We start from the raw sequence: 16312 nt of genomic DNA, 5'->3' as shown, positions 1-16312 counted from the left end.
CGATGGCTTACCTTTGAGGCAGATCTACTCAAGCCTTTTCCAAGGAAATTATTGGAATTCCTGGTGCTTAACACAGTTAATGACTATAACAAGTGGGTGAGAAAGGAGGGAGGTAGGAGTCTCTTTCTCCTGCTCTCTCTTTCCCCCTTTGTTGGCATTATGTGGGAGAAGAGGATGTGGTGTTTTGTTGGTTTGAGAACAGAGATGTCGCGACATGTTCAGGTGGAGGAGTGTCACAGGTTTACTAGTACTATTAGACATTCTGCTAGTGTGGTCTTTTGTCAATCAATCAATCAATCAATCAATCAATCAATCAATCAATCAATCATCAATCAATCAAATGTATTTATAAAGCCATTTTTACATCAGCAGTTTTCACAAAGTGCTTATACAGAAACTGAGCTTAATACCCCAAAGAGCAAGCAATGGAAATGTACTTGCAACAATAGCGTTACTAAATACTTCTAATTTAATTCACCTTCTCCTTTTATCACCGACGGGTTTTACACCAATAGCAAGGCCTCAGATAGTCTTGCCTGGCAGAAACCCTATCTCCTCCGTTGCCACAATATCCACCACTGCCCCTGCTCCTGTCTCTTCCCCAACAGACTCCCCCTGATTCTATTAATGCCTCCAACAGGAAGTGAGGCCAAGAGTTTCTCTTTACTTAACAAACAAATTAGTCTTTGTGTTTGAGTTGCTCCACCCCTCCTCCCCTCTCTCTGGCTGGTCGAGGAGCAGAAAAATTCTCAATGAAACAAAGAGGACATGCAACTTGATGGCTCAGAAGTGGATCCCCAGAGCTTTAGTGTCGATAGGAGAAAGCAAATACTATTTTCAACGAGAGTAATCATTTCCGTTCTAAATTTGAAAAAAGTCTACCACACTGACAGGAGAAAATAAAGTCCATTCATCCTGATAAACAATGTGCTCACTATTTTTGGCAGGATAGATTGAAAAAGGAACTTCAAGCAGGATATTTTGTTATTACTGAAGTTGAATCTCTTTTAGGCTAGCCTACTGCTAGAAATAATTTGAGTAAATGTTTGGCCGATGGTGCAGTATGTGTTCTATGGATGTCATTCATATGGAAGTAGAGATGGCATCTTTTGGCTTCCATTCAATTTCAATAAAATTCAAATCTAAGTAGCAGTAGATCAACATGATTCAACTGAGAAGCTTTTGTTATGGTCATTGTTGTGAAGTTAGATACAGTTTAGCTCATTGTTCAACTTTGCGGAAATTAGCAGAAAACATAGCGTCAATTAAATAGTGTGTTGACATGGATCAGGGCCGGGCGGTTTAAAACAGGACTATTTGTCACTGCACAGGCCCTGTGACGCTGTCACTCATTGAGAGGGTGTCCTAAGCCTCTGTAAGAACATTACAGGTTTAGCCAAAGGAGCTCATATGTCAAGACATTTCTTCTACTGATTACTTCACCTTCCAAGTAGCATTTCAAACCTCTTGTAGATCTGTTGGGTTTTCTATGTTTTTTTTTGTAGTGTTTAAAAAAAAAATTACAAAAAAAAAAAAAATATATATATATATATATATATATATTTTTTTTATATCACACATTACTGCCTTGACCAATACCTGCCTTGACCAATACCTGCCTTGGACAGGGAGTTGGTAATGAGTGTAGCAGGTCTCCCTCCTATTGTGAAAGGGCATATGTTAATACTGCTTGTTTTGTTTTGCCTTTGTACTACAGTCCTGAGAATTTTAACACATTCCATGGTATGTCATGGCTACAATGTAGCTCTGCTTCCCTGGTGTGAATGGACTGTTAGAAGAAATCATTATTACATCATTACATACTGTACGTGTCAATAGACCCAGAGGAGATGGCTTGCTCCAAGTGTTACAGTGAAAGGATTAGCTTGGGTTTATAGGGAGACAGGGGCCAAGCAACAGCCAATACAGGTAGATGTGGGACATATATTTGTGTTTACATTCTGACAGTACATTTAGTGTTATCCATGAAACACTTAGATAAACAGGGACTGGGTTTTATATGGTTTATTATCATAGCAGTCTTTCAGTGGTGATATCCCATTATGTATGCTTGTATCCATTCCCACTTTGAGTAATTGACAGACACAATTAAAAGCAGAGATGATTGTCATTAATGAATAATTGATCAAGGTGTCTGTGCGTATGAGTGTGTGTGTATGGGAGAGATAGTCAACTTCGGGCACTTTGGTTTCGTGTGTTGCTTTCTGTGTGCTGAGCTAAGATGGATGGGATCTTTTTAAACACGGGTTATCCCGGTAAAGGAGAGGAACCTAGGATCCCAGATCTTACCAAAATATATAGCAAGAGAATCTCAAAATATTGACCCTTGTCATTGAGAGAGAACTTCCTACGCCTGCTCAGAATGAAGAGCACACTCACCTCAGATGACCCTGTCTGTTTGTCTCTCTCTTTTGTCACAGTAAAATGAATAGTTATATCCATAAAACAAAAGCAAAAATACACTTTTGTACATGAAGAGAACAACATAACATAAGACATCCTGTTTTAAGCACTATCAAGTCCAGATATTTTCAGAGATGATCTCAAGAAGATTAGATTACATCCTATTAATGGCTGCTGTGCTTGTTATTTTGGTGCTGTCATCTTACAGTATGTCTGGGACTGGCTACAGTGAACCTTTAAGCCAGGTCACTACCTGAAAATACTTGAAATTGGATTTACATCATAGGCATGGTAAAGAGATTAACACAGTGAATAGGTATGCAGACAAATTGATAAATAAATTCTAAAATCAAATTAAAGGGTACATTTTATTTAGGTACATTGAATAAAGGAAAAACAAATACTGTGTTTTAAAATGATAAAGTAAGATGTGTAATAATTATGTAATGTGTGATTTTTCTTTCCCTTTCTCTCTCCTCCAGTCTGTGGTCCAAGTATTGACATACGTAATGACATCAGTGAGTTCAAGCGTCTGGAGAACTGCACGGTGGTGGAGGGCTTCCTGCAGATCCTCCTCATCGGAGACAAGACCAACAACCTCAACCAGGAGCTCTTCCGCTCCCTCAGCTTCCCCAAGCTGACCGTCATCACCGACTACCTGCTCCTGTTCCGTGTGTCCGGCCTGGACAGCCTCAGCACGCTCTTCCCCAACCTCAACGTCATCCACGGACGCAACCTCTTCTACAACTACGCCCTGGTGATCTTTGAGATGACCAGTCTGAAGGACATCGGCCTGTACAACCTGAGGAACATCACGCGAGGGGCCATCCGGATCGAGAAGAACCCGGAGCTCTGCTACCTGGACTCTGTGGACTGGTCTCTCATCATGGACGCAGAGTTCAACAACTTTATCGCGGGGAACAAGCAATCCAAGGAGTGTGGTGATGTGTGTCCAGGCATCACGGAGGACAACGCTCAGTGTATCAAGACCAGCTTTAACGGCAACTTTAACTCTCGCTGCTGGACATCCAACCACTGCCAGAAAGGTAAGGAGCTCTGAGCTTTTCTCTTTACAGTGTGGGCAGCAGAGACCCAGTCAGGGTCACAGAGGACAGCCTGTCCACAGAGCTCCTGTTTATTTCTAGCTAATTTTTTTTTTACGATCTTTGTTTACACCTGCAGAAAAGGAGATATTTTTTAAATTTTTTTAAAAGGTTTTAAGGTAGATTATTTCCCAAATACCTAGGGTATTTGGCAGTGTTTGTCTATCCCACTTGTGATGCAAGCCTTTTGCATAGGTCTCTGATATAGGTAGGTGGGTTCCAGTCTCGCAAACATTCTCAAATTGTGCATTTCTTCCCCAGTGAACAAATCCCATGAATCTATGCAGTGTTTTCCCTTCATATTCAGCAGGTAGGAGGATTGTCCCTTGTCCAGTTAAAACCTTTCCTTTCTATTTATTATGGAGGCCTTTTCTTTAGATCAACCTAGTTGCTGACAGAACTAAGGATGGGTGCATTATACAGCTCTTGGTATTAAATACATGCTCAGTTGAGGTTACTTTTGCTCTTCCTGTCTGGACCATATCAGGTCAATATTTACTATATCTTACCTGATGTGATGAATAAGTTATGACACACCACACTACAGCACAAGTATTTATAGGCTATGAAAAATGAAGGATATGTTTCAGGTAGCCCAGTATTTCTACTTTGCACATCTACCATTCCAGTGTTTAATTGCTATATTGTATTTACTTCGCCACCATGGCCTATTTTTTGCCTTACCTCCCTTATCTCGCCTCATTTGCACACATTGTATACAGACTAGTTTTTCTACTGTATTATTGGCTGTATGTTTGTTTACTCCATGTGTAACAACTGTGTTGTTGTATGTGTCGAACTGCTTTGCTTTATCTTGGCCAGGTCTCAGTTGTAAATGAGAACTTGTTCTCAACTTGCCTACCTGGTTAAATAAAGTTTTTTTAAATTAAAAAAAAATATTATTAAGATGTATATCTGTCTGTTACTCACAGATATAACATTTTAATTAAGTAAATAAATGCAATTAATGTCTGGTTGTAAGACTTTAACAGCTAACAATTTACTTATTTAGGACTGGACTCCTTAATTGGTGAAACTGACACACCTGTTTGGGATATTGCAACAAGAAAGATGTTTCTGCAAACAACAAACACAGTTTTTTCTCATCATTGCACACATGATAGGACAGCAAAATATGCACTGCAATGCTCTTCTTTCTTTTCATCAACAAAACAAAAACAATAACAAAGACACTGGGCGAACAGTGGTGCTGTTCCCCCTAATGCGGATTCCATCTTTAAGGGAAAGGCATAGTGTAAAAAGTAGTTTTGTTGTCTTCCCTACGCATAGTGGGTGTTGTTGTTGATGTTGATGTGTGGTTGAGAGGGTGACAGCATTGACCAACCAGACTCCCACCATAACGTATTTATTTGTTTTGTCTAGACTATTAGTGAGAGCTTGAGTGAGACGGTGCCTGTTTAAAGCCTGTTTAGAGTGTCTCTCTGTGTGGACAGTTTCTGCCGAATCTCCCAGGTCCAAATCAAAGGGGTTCACATAAATTTGACAGGTGAAGGAGATGAGGTCGACCTTGACTCCAAAAAGGTTGGGATGAAAACAGGGCTTCTAAGCTCCTACTCCTCCTGCCTGCCTGTCTGCTCCCCTTTTCACTCATCAACATGGAATAATGGTGGTAAAATGTCCTCCCAGCCCTGGCCTTTTGAAGACCTGTCTACAGCTCCCATGGATAACTGGTAGTTCTAAACATCTCCCCTTCCCTTCAGACCCAGAAAACAAATAGAGGAAATCAACCTCTAGCGACTTCCTTAGTGACCATTTATGTTTCTATAAACAAGGAATTGTCTTTATTGTTGTGATTATTGTTCTTTGAATGCAGAATTAAATTAATCAGGATGTTGAAGGTATTTGTAGGGCCTCTGGTGTAGCTAACTGTATGTTGCATTATAGACAGTCTGGACTGGCCGTGATGGACATACAGTTGAAGTCGGAAGTTTACATACACTTAGGTTGGAGTCATTAAAACTCATTTTTCAACCACTCCACAAATGTCTTGTTAATAAACTAGTTTTGGCAAGTCAGTTAGGACATCTACTTTGTGCATGACACAAGTCATTTTTCCAACAATTGTTTACAGACAGATTATTTCACTTATAATTCACTGTATCACAATTCCAGTGGGTCAGAAGTTTACATAAACTAAGTTGACTGTGCCTTTAAGCTTTTAAACAGCTTGGAAAATTCCATAAAATTATGTCATGGCTTTAGAAGCTTCTGATAGGCTAATTGACATAATTTGAGTCAATTGGAGGTTTACCGGTGGATGTATTTCAAGGCCTACCTTCAAATTCAGGTCCTCTTGCCTTGACATCATGGGAAAATCAAAAGAAATCAGCCAAGACCTCAGAAAAGAATCGTAGACCTCCACAAGTCTGGTTCATCCTTGGGATTAATTTCCAAACACCTGAAGGTACCATGTTCATCTGTACAAACAATTGTGAGCAAGTATAAACACCATGGGACCACGCAGCCATCATACCGCTCAGGAAGGAGACGCGTTCTGTCTCCTAGAGATGAATGTACTTTGGTGCGAAAAGTGCAAATCAATCCCAGAACAACAGCAAACGACCTTGTGAAGATGCCGGTACAAAACTATCTATATCCACAGTAAAATTAGTCCTATATCGGCATAACCTGAAAGGCCACTCAGCAAGGAAGAAGTCACTGCTCCAAAACTGCCATAAAAAAGCCAGACTACGGTTTGCAACTGCACATGGGGACAAAGATCATACTTTTTGGAGAAATGTCCTCTGGTCTGATGAAACAAAAATAGAACTGTTTGGCCATAATGACCATCGTTATGTTTGGAGGAAAAAAGGGAGGCTTGCAAGCCAAAGAACACCATCCCAACCGTGGCAGCATCATGTTGTGGGGGGTGCTTTGCTGCAGGAGGGACTGGTGCACTTCACAAAATAGATGGCATCATGAGGTAGGAAAATTATGTGGATATATTGAAGCAACATCTCAAGACATCAGTCAGGAAGTTCAAGCTTGGTCACAAATGGGTCTTCTAAATGGACAATGACCCCAAGCATACTTCCAAAGTTGTGGCAAAATGGCTTAAGGACAACAAAGTCAAGGTATTGGAGTGGCCATCACAACGCCCTGACCTCAATCCCATAGAACATTTTTGGGCAGAACTGAGAAAGCGTGTGCGAGCAAGGAAGCCTACAAACCTGACTCAGTTACACCAGCTCTGTCAGGAGGAATGGGCCAAAGTTCACCCAACTTATTGTGGGAAGCTTTTGGAAGGCTACCCGAAACGTTTGACCAAAGTTAAACAATTTAAAACCTGTTTGGTCGCATGAACCGCTAGCGGGACACCTACGACAACATCCGGTGAAATTGCAGAGCGCGAAATTCAAAATACAAAAATCATAATATTAAGCTTTCATGAAAATACAAGTGTAATAAATCATTTAAAAGCTTAACTTCTTGTTAATCCAACCGCATTGTCAGATTTCAAAAAGGCTTTACGGCGAAAGCATACCATCGAATTATCTGAGGACAACGCCCCACATCAAAATTATTTTTCAACCAGCACAGGCGTTAGAAAATCACAAATAGTGATTACATAAATCACTTACCTTTGGAAGATCTTCCTCTGTTTGCAATCCCAAGGGTCCCAGCTACAAAATTAATAGTAATTTTGTTTGATAAAGTCCTTCTTTATATCCAAAAAAGTATGTTTAGTTGGCGCCAATGATCTCAGTAATCCACTCGTTCAACATGCATACAAACGAATCCAAAAAGTTATCGGTAAAGTTCGTCCAAACAAGTCAAACGATGTTTCTAATTAATCCTCAGGTACTCTAATATCGAAATAAACTATAATATTTAAGACGGAGAATAGTATGTTCAGCAGGGAAGATAAATAACGAAGAGCGCGCACCTCATTCACTCACCAACAAGACTACTTTTCTAATGAGAGACACCTTGAAAAATCTACAAATGCTTGCTAATTTAAAAAAAAACAAGTGGAAGCCATAGGAACTGCAATCTGGGTCCTATCTATTTGTATTTCCCATAGGCTAACATTGAAATGTCCTGTGACCTCAAAAAGAACATTTCCAGATGGATTTTCCTCGGGTTTCACCTGCCATATCAGTTCTGTTATACTCACAGACATTATTTTAACAGTTTTAGAAACTTCAGAGTGTTTTCTATCCAATGCTACCAAGTATATGCATATCCTAGCTTTTGGGCCTGAGTAACAGGCAGTTTACTTTTGGCACGTCAGTCATCCAAAATTCCGAACAATAACCGGTATGCTAGTGAAGTTAAAGGCAATGCTACCAAATACTAATTGAGTGTATGTAAACTTCTGACCCACTGGGAATGTGATGAAATAAATAAACGCTGACCTAAGACAGGGAATTGTTACTAGGATTAAATGTCAGGAATTGTGAAAAACTGAGTTTAAATGTATTTGGCTAAGGCGTATGTAAACTTCCGACTTCAACTGTACTTAAGTGACCTTCCACTGGGCACAGACATCATTTCAACATCTAGCTTTGATTTATGTTTGCTGGAGATGTCAACAGAAAATACAAAATTCCCTTACGTTGATTACTTTTTCCAAATCCAATCAGTTTTACACATTGATTCAGCATCATCAGATTTAATTTTGGGTTGAAATAACATGGAAACAACGTTGATGCAACCAGTTTTTGCCCGGTGGGCTATGCGGAACGAACTTCCCTGATGTACAAAGATTTGCTTGTTCTTTATCTGATGTTGGTTGGAACCAATGTTAGGGGCCAACATCTTTGTTTTTCATAAGATTTGTAACAGAAAGTAGACAAAGGGCATTTTTGATCAGCTCCCACAGATCCGCTCTCCCACCTTAAAGTAGGATAAATCCTCTGAGCTTTGAGGTCTCAACTCTGAAGATAAAGGCTATCAGAGATAGACTGCGTTGTGATATCACGATAGAATGGCTCATTTAGAGGGTGTGTGATTGTAGTTTAGTGGTAGTACTGCTAGATTTGTAGGCTCAAGTCTCACCCATACAATGGTCAAGACTCTGAGTCTAGTAGAGATGAGACTTTCTCTGGCTCTCACTGAAGGGCGGATATTCCACTTGTCTCCACCCCTCTGCATAATTGCCTTGTTTTTCTCCAGTACAGATGTTTCTTCAAGGGCATGCAGTGCAGTGGTTTCCTAGTCAATCCAGACCAGTCCTCTACTCTGAATGCCTCTCTTTAATTACAGTACGTGACTAGGAGATGCTTTTTGCTAGTAGGACTAGTTTAGCCTCCGGCGGATGTTTTTTGGAGCACTATTGTTTGTCAGGTCAAACAGGCCTTTACTCTATACTTGCCTTGCCTGCTTGTATATACACACTGTGTACAGATTTAAACACCAACCTGCATAATGTTAGATTAAAAGGAACAGATAGCCTCAGAGATGCGCATGAAAATAGCAACACATGACAGGTTAATTCCTGGCTCTATGGCTGGGCGTGGGTAGGACAGGATAGGGTTACCTGGCTGGTATTTGGCTCTTTGTCTGGGATAAGGCAGAGCCGGGCCGTGGAGATTACTGAGTTCTCTTTAGTAGCAGGCTGCGGTGTGTGGCGAGGCGCTAACGGAGGGCTTATATGAGGAGGGGGTTGAGGGAAAAATGTCACAGAAATGTCAAGTGCACAAGCACAATGGCAGGCTCTCACTAACACCCCGGAGGAGGCATAACACAGCCCAGCTCCCTCCTTCTCCAATGTTCCCCCTTTCCCTCCTTCCCTCCCTCCTTCCCTTTCTCCTTCCTTTCATCAAGTTTGGTCCGGACGTCTTCTTTTATTGCCCTTCTTGATAGTTTTACCAGTAATTTCTCTTCTCTCTTCCACCAGCCTTATCAGAGGCTGTTAACAGCTTTGACTGTGCGATATCTCTTGACCGTTTACACACCCCAGCCGCCATGCAGTGAAGTTGAGTGGTTTGGCTGGCCATGGCCCTGTGACATTGCGTGTTGTCGGTGTGTGTTTTTGGGTCTTGTGACTGAGCATGCTCTCTGGCCTGCTTCAAATGGTCCCCTCAGGTCGCTCTGTTCCAGACAGGCATGTCTTCCTCCCCCAGAGGAGAAGGGAGCAAAGCCGGCCAACGGGAGAGAGAGAGGCTGGTTGATAGGCAGCATACAGGCAGGCAGGCAGGCAGGCAGGCAGGCAGGCAGGCAGGCAGGCAGGCAGGCAGGCAGGCAGGCAGGCAGGCAGGCAGGCAGGCAGGCAGGCAGGCTGTCCCAACTAGAGCTGTTGCGGTGACCGTATTACCGCCACACCGGCGGTCACGAGTCATGAATGCAGTCAAATTCTACGTGACCGTTTAATCACAGTAATTAGGCTTCTCCAAACTCTGATGCTGCTGATGGTCATTAGTAGCCTATCAAACTTGCTAACTGCTTGGTACTCAGCACTCTATTGTCCCTCTAATCACTCTGACAACAATGCAAATGTAATCGGAAATATAATAAAACACTTCATGAGAGCCCATGAGTTCATGTTACGCAACATTTCTGTAGGCTATGCAATTGCGCGAGAAAACAGAGTGATGGCCTCTGCTAAAAGGAGGAGGTTCCCATCAGCTTTCTATAGACTAGGCCTACTATATTTATTTCTAAACTTTCCTAATATTAAGCACATTGTTTATCTTTACAACAGGATAATAGCCTACCTGGTTGGCATGAAAATGAACAACAGGAAAAGCATCTTTCATTTGCTATTTAAGTGCATTTTTTGAGAGGTGCATGATAATGGTCCATTCAAACACATAACAAATTTCACACATATATTATTTAGTATATGTAAAGAAAAGATTAAATCTAGAATAGTCTGATGGATGACAATATTAGCCTATCACTTATATATATATATATATATATATATATATATATATATATATATATATATACTTATATATTGTCACTTGTGAATGATGCCCAGCATAAGAAACAAAACATTTTTTGCGACTTTTTCAAATCATAGTCACACACCTCATGTAGCCTAGCCCATAGGCCTATATGTTTTGATAAGGTTTGTACCACAACTAAAGTGGCCAAATAACTTCTTAAAATTAAGCACGTTAATCCGCTTTACAAGGGGTGTAGAGCCTAACTGGCATATATAAGCAGCGTGTGAGTTTCAAGTTTGAGGAAGATAATTTTCACCATAAAATGCACCTTTATAATAAAAGCATTACACGCTTAATCACATTTGCTGTCACTTTTGATATTGGTGTTGTCCCACTCATGGAACTTTCGCGGTTATACTGCCCTAACAAGCAAAAAGGCAGTAACTGCTAATTTGGTCGAATAATGAGTTAATGTCATTTTTGCTACATTAAATACATGCTTAATCATGTGGACAAGTATCCTGCCTCTATTGTGTTTTGGAGAAAATGGGGGTCATGTTAGCAGTAACTGCATAAAGTTACTGTGAAACCAAGGTAAATAAAAGCCATATTTCTCAGTTCCACGCTATGAGCAGTTACTGCCTTTTTGCTTGGTAGGGCAGTATAGCCTACTGCCATGTGTGGATAGCTGTGCTTATAATGTGAAAAAAATAGCCAAATAGTTTATCAACATTTGCGTTTGCCACATTGCATAAAACATGTTTTTTTTATGCCAGTGGTTGTATTTATTTTGGATTTATTGCACCCCACAACTGCCCCAGACGATGTTTGGGATATTTATTTTGCACACAGGATCAAATAGGTTGACTTTTGTACTATGGGGGATAGTAGATTAACATAGGCTAGTACTTTTGCTGTTCATTAGGCCTACTCATCTTGTTGGCTGACGAAAAGTAAATGTGAACAGTTCTTCCAATATCTTCAATATGCACCTGGGAATTGGATAAGGACACGCACAGTTTCATCCTCGATGTGTCTGTCTTCACTTGTAGCCTGTGAGAAAGCACCGATCACGTGACGAGAGCCATGTGAGTGAGAGGCGCTTCGGATTGCGCAGCACTCGGGGAGAAGGGCACAACGCAGCATTCCGGGCCGCAAAAGACATGGATTTTTTGAGGGTGCATTACGGCCACAAAGGGGAAGCCTGCACAAAAAACAAAGCAGAGCTCATACCTTTCAAGCAACGTTTTTCAAATCATCATTAGAGTCTCATCATGCAGCCTTAGAATGTATTAAAAATCAAAACATATTGTATTCTTCATGCTATAAAATTAAATAATGCCACAGAATTATAAGAAAATCTTGTCTGCTAAATAAACTAGTGTAGTCCACAGCCATTTAGCATAGCCACATCAGGACCTAACTCCAGAGTATGCTATTCTTTTCTTCTGAAATAAAATACATTTTCTTCATAGAAATATAATACATTTTCTTCATATCATGCTTCTTTAGACCTGTCTAAAATAAATAATGGATTTATTGTGAAGGTGAAGGTGTACATGGATTTATTATACTTTTAAAAATGTAAATGTTCCAAAGGTCTGCATCAGTGGAAGCCAGGAGATGCTAAATGTGTTTATGTTAATGAACTGTCATTTACCGTGAGACCGACAGTTATTTAGTCCCAACCAGCCTTGTTCTATAAGGGCAGGTCACACCACACAGCTCTGGAGAAAACTACTGAGTAACAGTAACAGACACTCCTCGTCTGACCTCACATATCTAGCATATTTGTGTTTGAATAATTACTTAAAAATTGCTCAGCTCCAATGAAACTCTGTTGTCTGGTTTCTTAACCACACTGCCCTTGACTTACATATTATTAAGCAATAATGCCCGAGGAGGTGTGGTATATGGCCAATATACCATGGCTAAGGACTATTCATTAGCACGACGCAACGTGGAGTGCCTGGACACAGCCCTTAGCCGTGGTATATTGACAATATACCACAAACCCTCGAGGTGCCTTGTTGCTATTATAAATTGGTTTCCTACGTAATTAGAGCTGTAAAAATACATGTTTTGTCATACCCGTGATATACGGTCTCATATACCAAGGCTGTCAGCCAATCAGCATTCAGGGCGCAAACTACCCAGGTTATAACACATTTACATTTACATTTTAGTCATTTAGCAGACGCTCTTATTCACTTTTTTCCAAATGTGTCAACTGTCCAAGGCAGCTGGTTTGTGATTTGTGATAAATCATCTGTGTGTCTACACGTTTCTACTATGCCCCGTTAGTCTGCATCTTGCAAGACTGGTTGTGTGTTTTCCTCAGTCTACGTAGTAGTAAAACTAGGCACTTGCCTTTCCTCGTTTGATGAGAAGGTTAATAAAGGGTCTTTGTGTGAGTTGATATGAGGGTGGGTCTTTAGGAGTAACTGTGGTATTAACTCAACTAGTGTTGTTGTGTCAGTGTTAGGGCCAAGGTTGGAATGACTGGTCACAGAGAAAAAAATCAGATGGCAGCTGATTTTACAGTTTCAAAATAGCCTAGAATCACAAGTTATCACTTTTAAACTAAATACCTTTTGGGGGGATTCTAATGAGGCTACAATGTTTTTTTGGTTTATTGTTTGAACAGTCACTGAGATTATATTTGGTTATCAATGAAAAAATAGGCTACTTTGATGCATAGCCTATATAGATCAGCTCAGGGAACCAAGCGAGTTGGTGGTAAAATACAGCGTCATTGCCTACACAACAACTGCCTCCACGGCTACGCAAACAATTATACGGTGCGTTCCAAATTTAATGGCACACAAGAGTACATAGAATGTTTGCACGTACTACAAGTAGCCACCCCTTTTGTGACGAAAAACGAGATTGCTACACTGCGCTACGCCCCAATACTTCCGTCTCCATAGGGTATAAATACTCCTTAACAGAGTAACAGACACTCATCCTCGTCTGACCTCACATAGCTAACTTTTCCCTTGAACGTGTTTGAATATTTACGTACAATATGCTAAGCTTCAATGAAACTCCGGTGTCTGGTTTCTTACATCTGGCCCTTGACTTACATATAACACCTGATAACACCCTGTTGGTTTGTATCTTTTACTTTGCTCCAAATGTGTCAACTGTCCAAGGCAGCTGGTTTGTGATTTGTGATAAATCATCTCTGCATGTGTGTCTACACGTTTCTACTATGCCCCGTTAGTCAGCACCTTGCAAGACTGGTTTTGTGTTTTTCTCAGTCTACATTGTAGTAAAATAAAAAACGGTGTCAGCTTTTTGGCACTTGTGTTAATAAAGGGTCTTTGTGTGAGTTGATATGAGGGTGGGTCTGTAAGAGTCATTGTGGTATTAACTCAACTAGTGTTGTGTCAGTGTTAGGGTCAAGGTTGGAAAGGGAAATACCTAGTCAATTGTACAACTGAATGCATTCAACTGAAATGTCTTCCGCATCTCTGAATCAGAGAGGTGTGGGGGTTGCCTTAATCAACATCCATGTCAGCGGCGCCCGGGGAACAGTTGGTTAACTGCCTTGCTCAGGGGCAGAACTAAATATTTTTATCTTGTTAGCTCAGGGATGTGATCCAAAAACCTTTAGTTTACTGGCCCAACGCTCCTACCCACCAGGCTACCTGCCTCCCCTAGTGACTAGTGTTGAAAAATGTATATATTACACATTTAACCAAAGTAATGCGTTAATTTACAATATCACTTTGTATGGAAAGGAATGCCTTATATTACTTGTTATATTACTTTGCATTACATTCATGAAATAAATCTCAAACCTCACCTTTTTGACTGTCTGAGGGAGTGAGGCGTGCAGCACACACTATCAACGATAGGCTACTTAATAACTCAGTTTTGATCACTAGCTTCTCCTTCCATCTGTGGTGCTGCTTTCCTGTGCTAGTCAAGAAGTGCTGCACAATCATATGGGCTGCTTAATTAGCCATACTGTACCAGTCAAACGTATTAACCAAAAAAGTGTTAAACAAATCAAAATATATTATATTTTTGATTCTTCAAAGTAGCCACCCTTTGCCTTGATGACAGCTTTGCACACTCTTGGCATTCTCTCAACCATCTTCATGAGGAATGCTTCTCCAACAGTCTTGAAGGAGTTCCCACATATGCTGAGTATTTGTTGGCTGCTTTTCCTTCGCTCTGCAGTCCAACTCATCCCAAACCATCTCAATTGGGTTGAGGTCGGGTGATTGTGGAGGCCAGGTCATCTGATGCAGCACTCCATCACTTTCCTTCTTGGTCAAATAGCCCTTACACAGCCTGGAGGTGTGTTTTGGGTCATTGTCCTGTTGAAAAACAAATGATAGTCCCACTAAGCACAAACCAGATGGGATGGCGTATCACTGCAGAATGCTGTGGTAGCCATGCTGGTTAAGTGTACCTTGAATTCTAAATAAATCACTTACAGTGTCACCAACAAGGCACTATCACACCTCCTCCTCCATGCTTCATGGTGGGAACCACACATGCGGAGATCATCCGTTCACCTACTCTGCATCTCACAAAGACACGGCAGTTGGAACCAAAAATCTCTAATTTGGACTCATCAGACAAAAGCAGTTTTCCAACGGTCTAATGCTCCATTGCTAGTTTTTCTTGGCCCAATCAAGTCTCTTCTTCTTATTGGTGTCCTTTAGTGGTGGTTTATTTGTAGCAATTTGACCATGAAGGCCTGTGAAGCATTTATTTGGGCTGCAATCTGAGGCTTGTAACTCTAATGAACTTATCCTCTGCAGCAGAGGTAACTCTAGGTCTTCCTTTCCTGTGGCGGTCCTCATGAGAGCCAGTTTCATCATGACTGACCTTCATGTCTTAAAGTAAAGATGGACTGTCGTTTCTCTTTGCTTATTTGAGCTGTTCTTGCCATAATATGGACTTGGTGTTTTACCAAATAGTGCTATCTTCTGTATACCCGCCCTACCTTGTCACAACACAACTGATTGGCTCAAATGCATTAAGAGGGAAAGAAATTCCACAAATTAACTTTTAACAAGGCACACCTGTTAATTGAAAGGCATTCCAGGTGACTACGTCATGAAGCTGGTTGAGAGAATGCCAAGAGTGTGCAAAGCTGTCATCAATGCAAAGGTTGGCTACTTTGAAGAATCTCAAATATAAAATATTTTTTGATTTGTTTAACAGTTTTTTTGGTTACTACGTGATTCCATATGTGTTTTTTATATATATACATATATATATCATTCAAAATCTCCAGGTCCGGTTAGACCGCACGTACACGGACCCATAAAGATGTATAGGCATACTTGCCACTAGATGGGAAAGCCCTCTATGCGGGCTTTGCTATCAAAGAAGCGATCAATGGCAAAGATCAGATGTGCGCCCTCTATACATTTTTATGGACAGCAGCTGTCATGACATTTCTCCAAACACTCTTTCTCCTCTCGCTTGAGAACTAAATGAGGAAGCAAGTCGAGATTGGATCCTGGAAACATGCACCCGGTAGAGATATGATTCTGAAAGTAACACACGCGTTACTTAACAAAGTAACTATAATTATATTACCCAGTTTTCAAAACTAACGCAATAAATTACTAGTTACTCATAAAAAACACCCGATTACATTACGTGTCACTTTTGTAACAGGTTACCCCCAACACTGGGAGTGACTGGTCATACAGGGCTGATCACAGCATGTCCCAGCCCTGAACCCCTACAGAACCCAGCCGGCCAGCAGAGGAACATCATTAGGAGCCTTGGCAGTTGGCACCATTGCTCTCTGCTCTCTCCTGCTCTGGGAGACTTAATCTGTTTACTCCCTGGATGCCAGAGACACACTTGATATCACTGCTCTGTGTGCTCTGACCTGAACTAGGCCTATGGTACAGAGGACAGACTGTGGGTGTCATTGTGGTTAAGGATTTT

The 16312-nt window shown here is 40.9% G+C and overlaps 1 protein-coding gene across 1 annotated transcript in view; it reads left to right on the top strand.

Annotated features, from left to right (window-relative positions):
• Nucleotides 1–16312, top strand: part of LOC106573762 (insulin-like growth factor 1 receptor) — a 172738-nt gene that overhangs the window by 16546 nt on the left and 139880 nt on the right. The window contains exon 2 of the mRNA XM_014149105.3: nucleotides 2907–3470. Coding sequence (XP_014004580.1) covers nucleotides 2907–3470 — 564 coding nt within the window. The remainder of the gene's footprint in view (nucleotides 1–2906; nucleotides 3471–16312) is intronic.

This window comes from Salmo salar, chromosome 16 (genome assembly GCF_965601325.2).
Source record: "Salmo salar chromosome 16, fSalSal1, whole genome shotgun sequence".
In the NCBI taxonomy this organism is placed as follows: domain Eukaryota; kingdom Metazoa; phylum Chordata; class Actinopteri; order Salmoniformes; family Salmonidae; genus Salmo; species Salmo salar.
This window is presented reverse-complemented; position numbering and strand designations above follow the sequence as displayed.